At 41.8% G+C, this 10,313-nt stretch overlaps 1 protein-coding gene across 1 annotated transcript in view; it reads left to right on the top strand.

The window, feature by feature from the left end:
* The window catches only part of dnah1 (dynein, axonemal, heavy chain 1), a 420,700-nt gene that overhangs the window by 105,924 nt on the left and 304,463 nt on the right, over window positions 1–10,313 (top strand). The window contains exons 18-20 of the mRNA XM_043708503.1: window positions 3,095–3,236; window positions 5,503–5,658; window positions 6,743–6,941. Of these exons, the coding sequence (XP_043564438.1) occupies window positions 3,095–3,236; window positions 5,503–5,658; window positions 6,743–6,941 (497 nt within the window). The remainder of the gene's footprint in view (window positions 1–3,094; window positions 3,237–5,502; window positions 5,659–6,742; window positions 6,942–10,313) is intronic.

Here is a 10,313-nt window from a genome sequence, read left to right as displayed (position 1 = left end):
CAACACCGCCCCCGCCCCAACCCTGTGCAACACTGCCCCAAACCCTGTGCAACACTGCCCCCCCAATCCCTACAACACCACCCTCCATCCAGTCTGCCCCTCAACCCTGTCCACGTCCGCCCCCTCTCCGGGGCAGCTTGACTGTACATCAACAATAAGACTGCTGCAGTTGCCCTTGTGGGTTAAATCTCCAAATAGCGCACACACGCAACCACAGCCACACACACAACCTTTTACTGCAATGTTTTGACAGGTTCCACCTTTGCCCTATACAGGACAATGTTGGAGAGATTATGTAGGGACGGTGGGGAGGTGGTTGAGGGTACACGCCTGTGCAGAACTCTGGGGAAAGTGTGTGGAGAGAGAGAGGGTGGCAGACAGTCATTTGGAGACAGTGCCTGTTTAATCACTGTAAACAAAAGACGCAATCACTGTTGGAAACACATCTTTGATGTAATATTTCCATCGGGACTTCGAGGTCTCCTTTGGATAATCCGATTTTCCGATAATTGGTATTCAGATAATCGAGGTTCCTCTGTACTTGAATTCCCTACTGGTAAATGATGGCCTGTGACCAACACATCCAGGACTTTTCATTGTCATTCTCGTGTTTGACGAATGAAGTCTGGGCACTTCCAGTCACTTTGAATGGACATATGCAATGACTAACAACATAGAGCCCATGAAAGGGCGGCATAGTCGATACATTATTATGTCCAGGGTTTACCCAGCCATACCCATGAATGTGGAGGATCTGCTGGTGGTAACTTTTGTCCTTGTTGGCACTCTGGGCCCTGCCCAACTAATACAGCTATGTCAGCATCCAAGTCTGACCACCAGACATAACTTCTGGTGAAGTTCAGCCAGATATTGGCAGCGAATCTTGCTCGGGACAATCACTCTTGCTCCCCATAATAAAATGCCATCCTCTATGATGATCTGGTTTTGCTGGTTCCAGAAATGTTGTTTCCTTTTGTTTTCCCAAACAAGACCAGCTGTTTTATATTTCCCCAGGATGAGATCTTCTCGTGTCCACATTGTGGTGTCAGTGGTGACTGGAAGAGTGTACAGAAAGTTTAAATCCAGAACGGACTGTTCTAGTCGTAGGTGCACTGATGGTGCATCTGCCAGTGGGAGGCAGCTCAGGGCATCTGCATTTGCCACTTGGCCTCCTAGATAGTGTTTCAACTTGTAATTGTCCACACTCAGAATGAGAGACTGCTAAATTCAACTTGAGGTTATGGGCGGCACTGCCCTGTCCTCTTTAAGTAGCCCTGGCAGGGGTTTGTGGTTCATAATGTTATGATTTACATCTATAAAGGTATTGATGGAACATTCTCACAGCAAAAGTGACCGCCAAACCTTCTTTCTCTATCAGGGTGTATCTTTATTTGGCATCAAAGTCTAGGATACCTACTCTATCGGACATTCCTCTCTGCCACGATGGGCCAACAATGAGCAGGGAGGCATTGCATGTCAGCACCACCTTCACTTGAGATCATAGTGCACTGACACTTTAGATAACAATAGCTGCTTCTTCACTTCCCTAAAGGCTACTTCTTGGCTATGATACCATTTCCAGGATGGAGGCCAGGTTATGTATTAATTTTCTATAATAATTTACCTGCCCAAGGAAGTATCTAAGCTCTGGTACAGAGTTGGGAGCTGGGACACCCTTGATCACCCTCACTTTATCTTCCAAAATGTGTACGTGATCTTGTTAACTTTGTAGCCCAAGTAAGTTATTTGGCATTCATGGAACATTCGTTTTTCCCCCCTAAGGTGTACACCTGCCTTGGAGAAACATTTAAATGCTATGTCAAGTTGTAGAAATGCTCTTTATTAGTCTTCACTGTTATTAGCACATCATCCAGAAAATTGCACAGCCCTGATTACAGTCTGTACTTTCGCATGTAAGCAAATGGCACTTGGCAGGCCTTGCCGAGTTGTGGAATTGCTTCTTGGTCAACATGGCCCCTTTGGTAGTCCCAGTCCTTACTGAAAAACTTCTGGGTATTTAATTAGGATTTCACTCAGGCAGCCATTTTCTAATGGAAAAATGTTGAGTCAACCTGGGTGAATATTTTGAACCAATTTCACCCCATGAAGCTTGGGACTTAGCCTTTTACTACAATCAATGGTAACTGAATCAGCTACTTTTCATAAGAGACCAGAACCGAAGTTGTATCCTTAATCTGTAAAGATTCCCTGGTATCGGTTCTTAGTTTAACTGAGGTTTTGTGCAAACTTAAGGGTTGGAATCCAGAGAGAATTTTGTTAAAGGATGGTTCTGAGATCACCGAAATGGCTGTGCCAGTCTCAATCTCCTTGAGAACTGTGTGACTATTTAACCAGATATTTATTTTGACTGCCTCTCATTTGAATGTTGCTAAGCAATTTAACTGTTCCCGACCAGATGTAGGTGGATTTCACTCTCCTGGGTACTGTCTATGAGTTTTCTTACTCAATTTAGAACTAGTGGGATTCTTTTGCTGTCTCAAATCTGCATATCAGCAGCAACTACAAAGGCTTGCCAGCTGAGATCCCGAAGAAAGGTTTAACCGTTTGGCTGAGGCTTGGTTTTGTTTTGGAGTTTTGCTGTGGACTGATGTAGAGAGGGTCATGAGAGGGCAATGGCACTTCTACAGGGCAGCCCTGATTAAAGTGATGGTTAGGAGATATTTAGCATGGAATAAGCACATATGCATTCAATCATATTGGACTCTTCCCCTAGGTGTTTTACACCTTTCTGATTTCTAAGTTCATATATTTTATTTTAATATTGTTTGATTATTAGTGTTAATAATTGTACACTTTTCCACCACATTAGTTCGGCAAAAGAAGCTGTACTGTTTTGGACTGCAAGTATGAAAAACAACGCTTATGCGCTAAATGAATGTCATAGCATATTTTTAAAGGGAAAAATATATTCAAATATTTAAAAAGTGGCACAAAAGTTTTGTTATTGTGACAGTTGAATTACAATTATTTGTTGCCATTAATTTGTCTCTGGCACAATGTCTCACAATTTACAGAAAATGTGAAAAGTTTTGTCCATTTCATCATTTAAGGCAATTATTCTGTTTCCTTGCAGATGGAGTGCGATTGCTGCACCTCACTTAATCACTACACGAATGGACTTAATAAAAGCGCAACATATGGAGGAGGAAGAGCTTTTCCGTAAAATCCAATTATCAGACCAAAGCACTTTGCAGGAGAAGATTGAAGGATTAGAGGTATTCCACTGTGGCAAGAGAAGAGATAAAATGTGCTGAGTATCTTTTGCTCCTATGACCTGGATGCCAAAGACCAAATTGATCTTTTCTTTTTAATTTTGCCCGTTACAGGATAGATCCACCATCCACCTAAAAACTTGCATGCATTGTGTAACCAGACAGATATCATGTAACATGCTGTCATTACATTCCACATAAATGCCATTCCCAAATGAACCATCAGTTTTTTTAAATGGGTTACTGGTATTATCTAAGATTTGAAAAGTATCTTCTATTCCAGAATCTGCATATTTTCTTGTGAAGTTCCAGTTTCCTCCTTAACGAAACCTAATCATCTAATCAGAGAAGTCTGGTATCAGTGCAACAGTAATAACAACTTAGGTCACTACAGTGCCTTTAATGCTGAAAATTGTCCCAAGATAGAAACAACAGCACGGTGGCACAGTGGTTAGCACTACTGCCTCACAGCGCCGGAGACCCGGGTTCAATTCCCGACTCAGGCGACTGACTGTGTGGAGTTTGCACATTCTCCCCGCGTCTGCGTGGGTTTCCTCCGGGTGCTCCGGTTTCCTCCCACAGTCACAAAGATGTGCGGGTCAGGTGAATTGGCCATGCTAAATTGCCCGTAGTGTTAGGTTAAAAGGGGTAAATGTAGGGGTATGGGTGGGTTGCGCTTCGGCGGGTCGGTGTGGACTTGTTGGGCCGAAGGGCCTGTTTCCACACTGTAAGTAATCTAATCTAATCTAAACAACATCAAGCAAAGAAAGAGATACTGTTAAAAGCTTTGTCAACAAGTTGGGTTTTAAGGACTGGGAGGTAGAGAAGTGTAGGTGAGAAATTGGAAAGCTTAGAGTCTCGGTGGCTAACATCATGGCTTTGAACAAATTTCATCATGCACAAGAAACCAGAGTTAGAGGGAGGCTAGGGAAAGTTACAAAGTTAAGGATAGCACATAAGCTTTTCACAAGCTATTTGACCCTGAACTGACCTTCCAATCCCACATCTTCTCCATGGAAGGCCAACTACTTTTCTCATACCATTACCTATTTCTGCCTTGTCTCATTTCACCAGCTGTTAGAAACTTCACCCCTACTTTTTTTACCTTCATATTTGAGTATTTCAAAACAATCTTCACCAACCTCCCATTTTCTACACCCTATAAACTTAAACGTATCTAAAACACTGCTGCTCATTTCCTAAACTGTATCGACATTTCGGGCATAAGCCCTTTTTCAGGAATGAAGGGCTTCCTGAAGAAGGGCTTATGCCCGAAACGTCGATTCTCCTGTTCCTTGGATGCTGCCTGACCTGCTGTGCTTTTCCAGCAACACATTTTCAGCTCTGATCTCCAGCATCTGCAGCCCTCACTTTCTCTCCTAAACTGTATCATCATGTTCAATTTTCAACTTTGTTGACACCCACTTCACCAACACCTTTTTAAACTGTTTATCTTGTGTTCAAATCTGTTCATGGCTTTGTCCCTACTTTTGATGTTCTCTAGTTCCACGGCCATCAGTATCTCTGTGATGCAACCCACAATTTCCCCAGCCTTCAACTTGCCCTTAGCAGCCATAACTTAGATGCATAGGGCCTAAGGTGTGGAATTTCTTATCTAAGCTTCTCCAGCCCTCTCCTTAATACAATCACCGTGGTCAAACTTTTACTAACCTATCATAATTGTTAAACTATGCATCTGTGAATGCTTTGGGCTGTTTTCCTATGGTACCAGGGCCTTATAACTGTCAACTGTTCATAGAATCGTAGAAACCCTACAGTGTGGAAACAGGCCATATGGCCCAACAAGTCTACACTGACCCTCCAAAGAGTAACCCACCCAGACCCATTCCCCTACCCTATTCCTTTAGACTTACCCCTGAGTAATGCACCTACTCTACACATCTCTGAACACTATGGGCAATTTAGTACAGCCAGTTTGGACTGTGGGAGGAAACCGGAGCACCCAGTGGAAACCCACATAGACACGGGGAGAATATGCAAGCTCCACAAGTCACCCTGAGGCTGGAATTGCAAGCTCCACAAGTCACCCTGAACCCGGGTCCCTGGCTCCTATGAGGCAGCACTGCTAACCACTGAGCCATGGTGCCACCTGTAAGTTGTTTATATAAATTGGCCTGTGTACAGACAAATGTGGATCACACATCTGTCACTGTTCCTACCATTGAGCATTAATACTCAGTGTATTGTATCAGTTTAGAGATTTATCTTATTAGGTAGCTCATGCTTACATCCAGCTTTTACATTTTAGATGGTGGTAGCTGGATTTTCTGCATATACTGATATGAATCGTGCGCATGAAATCGCTAATGAGGTGAGACGAATCCATAAACAATTGGTGGAGTCACAGCATCTAGCACAACTTTATAATAGTAGAGAACGACTCTTCGAAATGCCAGTCACAAATGTGAGTATAGTTTCATCAAATGCTAGAGTAAGCCTAATGGATATGATATGAACTCAAATTTGGGTGAGCACCTTATGGTGTACCACAGTGATCTGAGATACAATTTCAACTATTCACAATATTTAGTAATGCCTTATATAGAAAACCATATATGTAGGGTTACTGACTAGACTGATTGGGGTGGCATGTGAGTAAGGTAGATGGGAATATACAACTACAAAATGACATTGACAGATTTGTCATGATCACATACCTGACGACCAACTTCATGTTATGGTCACAGATGAAATCATTCAAGTTATGTTATGATGATCTGGCTAGGGACCATTAACTTCTATTTTTAAAGTAGAGAAAAGGTAAGATCCAAGGGAGTTACAAAAGGAATAAGGCTACAAGATCCAAGCTACAACAATAATGTATTATACAAGTTAGAACAGTAATACAATTTGCAATAAAGGTACAACTTATTTCTAACTCTGAGACTTAATGTGTGGAATACTATGATCAAGCATCCCATAGCACAGATCAAATAACGTGCACTATCAAGACAGATCGCATGGATCCGATTGTCACATAGCTCCATATATTACTGACATATTAATTAAAACTACCTCTGATGAATTGCCTGAATGACTGCTTCTATTCTAGTTGATTACCCTCCTGATTTGTGTTCCCTTGGATTTCAAAATTGCAGTCCAGTACGTATTCACTGTACTCATATAATCACTGATTTTGAATATATGCAGCAGGTTACTGATACAAGTATCTTGAAACTTCCTTCTCTAAAAAAATTAAAATTCTTTGTATGTCTGGCACCACATGTAGAGAGAAATCAGAGTTAATGTTTCAGGTTGAGTGACCCTTCTTCAGAGAACCCTTCACTTGACTTGAAACATTATCTCTGATTCCTCTCCACAGGTGTTGTTAAACCTGTTTTTCCAGCAATTTCAGTTCTTTCACATTTAAAAAAAAATTCTTTGTGTTTGTTTAATCACCTAAATCAATAGTTTATCTTTGTAATGTAAGCATTTAGCAGAAGAAAAAAGGTGTGTATAATTTGACCTCTGTTATTTTTTGTAAACAGTATGAGAGGCTTTACAAAATGGTGAAAGAATTCCATCCCTATCGGGATCTATGGACAACGACATCAGACTGGTTACGCTGGCATGACAGCTGGATGAATGATCCACTGACTACCATTGATGCAGAACAAATTGAGAAGAATGTAATTGAGTCCTATAAAACTCTGCACAGGTGTACCAAATTATTTAAGGATATTCCAGGTAAATCATTGTTTCAATTCCCTTTATAGCATATAAATTAATTCTGATAATTCAAGTAATTTTTATTGAAAAAATTGATTATCCAAAAATTAAATTGAGTATTGCTAAAGAAGCCACATTTTATTGAAGCTTTTCAACTCACACTCATCAGGCCAATGCTCAAGCTACCTTAAATCTTTTTGATTTAAGGTAGCTTGAGCATTGGCCTGATGAGTGTGAGTTGAAAAGCTTCAATAAAATGTGGCTTATTTAGCAATATTCAATTTAAATCTTTTTGATTTAAGGTAATTATGAAAAAGGACAAAGATGAATCAGAAATAAAGGTTCTGAACTGGGGAAAGCCAATTTTAAATGATAAGACAAGGTCTGGCCAAAGTGAACTGGGAGCAGGTACTTGCAGGAAAATCATCATCAGAGAAATCAGACACATTCAAAAGGGTATTAATGAAAGGGCAATGTTAACCTTTTTCCATAAAGATGAAAGGTGGAACCAACAAGTCCAGAGAACCCTGGATGTCAGGGAATGTTCATGATTGGATAAGAAACAAATGGAAGTTTATGGTGGATGCCAAAGGCTAAAAGTAGCAGATGCCCTAGAGGAGTATAGAAAGTGCAGGGAGTTGCTTAAAAAAGAAATGAGGAGGGCAAGGAGGGGTTATGAGAAAACAATACCAGGATACTATTAAGGAAAATCCAAAGGCATTTTTTAAGTATACCAGGGACAAGGAAGTAGCCAAGGAAAGAGTAAGGCTACTCAGAACCAAAATAGTAATCTGTGTGTGGAGCTGGAAGATGTAGATGAGATTTTAAATGACTACTTTGCATTTGTATTGACTGTAGAGAAGGACAATGTAGATATAGAAATCAAGGAGTGAGACTATGATACTTGAATGAAATGACAGAGAGATAGAGGAGGCATTAGTAATTTTAGTGTTTTGACAGTGGAGAAATAGCCTTGTTCAGATGAGATATGAGATGTATCCAGGCTGTTCTGGACTAGAGAGGACATTGCAGAGGTTCTGATATTAATTTCTAAATTCTGTCTGGCTACAGGTAGGGTGCCAGTGGTTTGGAGGACAGCTAATGTGGTACCATTATTCAAGAACAATAGTAGGGATAAACCTGGAATCTATAGAGCATTGGGTCTATCATTTGTGGTAGAGAAACTATTACAAAAAAAAGCTGAGAAACACAATTAATCTCCATTTGGAGAGGAAAGGATTGCTTAAGAATAGTCATTATGGCTTCAAATTTGATTAAATTTTTCAAGGAGATGACTAGGTGTGTAGATGAGGGTAATGAAGTTGATGCAGTTTACATGGACTTCTGTAAGGTTTTTGACATGGTCTTGCATAGAAAACTGGTTAAGAAGCTAAGAGTGTCTTATGAGATCCAAGGCAATTTGGTAAATTGGGTTTAAATTTGGCTTAGTTTAGGAAGCAGGAGGTAATGGTTAAAAGGTGTTTAGTGACTGAACCCGATCAGTGGTGTACCCACAGAGTTCATTGCTGGATTCCATATTGTTTGTTGTGAACATGAATAATGTAGACATGAATGTAGGAAATATGATCAGTAAGCTGATGCAAAAATTAGTGGTATGCTGAATACAAAAGCCCTAGACTGCAGGATGATAGCAGTCTCAAATGGGTGGAACAGTGGAAAATGGAATGTAAATCTAAAAGTTGAGGTGATGCACTTGGAGAGGAGTAACAAGTCAAGACAGCACACATTAAAAGGTAGAACCCTAGGAAGTACAAAATATCAGATAGACCTTAGTGTGCATATTCATAGATCCTGAAAATGTGTTGCTGGAAAAGCGCAGCAGGTCAGGCAGCATCCAGGGAACAGGAGAATCGACGTTTCGGGCATAAGCCCTTCTTTATGCCCGAAACGTCGATTCTCCTGTTCCCTGGATGCTGCCTGACCTGCTGCGCTTTTCCAGCAACACATTTTCAGCTCTGATCTCCAGCATCTGCAGACCTCACTTTCTCCTCATATACATAGATCCTTGAAGGCGGAAGAACAGGTAGATAAGGTGGTTAAGAAGAATCATGGAATATTTTATTATTCAAGGCCTTGACTAAAAAATGAGATTATTTTGGTGCTGTATAAAGTTATTTAGGCTACAGCTGGAATAATGTGTGCAGATCTGGTCACCAGACTATAGGAAGCATTTAGCAGAAGAAAAAAGGGGGTAGAAATGATTCACTAGGATATTGTCCGGACTGGAACAATTCAGCTATGCAGAGAGACTAGATAGGCTGGGGCTGTTTCCTTTAGAGTTAAAAAGTTGGAGGAGCAATCTGATTGAAGTTCTGAGAGGCATAGACAGGCTGGATGGGGAGAAATGTTTCCCCTTAGTAGAAGAGTCAGTACTCACAGAGCATAGATTTATGGTAAGAGCAAGGAGGTTTTGAGGATATTTGGAAAAAAAAACTTCACCCAGAAGGTTACAGGTATTTAGAACTCCCCATTGCCTAAGACGGCCATAAAAATGGGAACCCTGAAGACATTTAAGAACATTTGAAACACCATAGCATACATGACTACAGACTAAGTGCTGGGAAGTATGATTAAAAAGGATGGTTATTTGATGACTGGCATGGACACGGAGGGCTGACGTTTCTTTCCATGCGGAAAAACTCTATAACTAGGGACAGCTACAGGGACATAGTTACGCCGGAGAACAGAGGTAGCTGGGTAACAGTTAGAGGTGGGAAGGGGAAGAAGCAGGCAGTGCAGGGTTCCCCTGTGGTCGTTCCCCTAAAAAATAAGTATACAGCTTTGGAAACTGTTGGGGGGGACAGCGTTGCAGGTGTAAGCTGCAGTGAAGGGGTCTGTGGCTCTGAGACTCAGAAGGGAAAGGGGGAGAGGAGGAGAGCGCTAGTTATAGGGGACTCTCGAGTTAGAGGGACGGACAGGCGGTTCTATGGACATGGGCGAGACTCACGGATGGTTTGTTGCCTCCCGGGGGCTAGGGTCCGAGACGTCTCAGACCGTGTATTCAGAATCCTTAAGGGGGAGGGTGTGCAGCCAGAAGTCGTGGTACACATTGGCACCAACGACATAGGTAGGAAGAGGGGTGGGGAGGTCATTCAAGAGCTCAAGGAGTTAGGCAGGAAGCTAAAAGCTAGGACAGACAGAGTCGTCAACTCTGGGTTGTTGCCGGTGCCACGTGACAGAGAGGCAAAGAACAGGGAGCGAGTGCAGTTGAACACGTGGCTGCAAGGCTGATGTAGGAGGGAGGGCTTCAGATATTTGGACAATTGGACTGCACTCTGGGGAAGGTGGGACCTGTACAAACAGGACGGGCTGCACCAGAACCAGAAGGGCACCAATATCCTGGGGGGTAGGTTTGCTAGCACTCTTCGG

The sequence above is a fragment of the Chiloscyllium plagiosum genome, chromosome 18 (genome assembly GCF_004010195.1).
Source record: "Chiloscyllium plagiosum isolate BGI_BamShark_2017 chromosome 18, ASM401019v2, whole genome shotgun sequence".
Taxonomy (NCBI): Eukaryota; Metazoa; Chordata; class Chondrichthyes; order Orectolobiformes; family Hemiscylliidae; genus Chiloscyllium; species Chiloscyllium plagiosum.
Note: the sequence above shows the minus strand (reverse complement) of the source record. Positions and strands in the feature narration are given on the sequence as shown.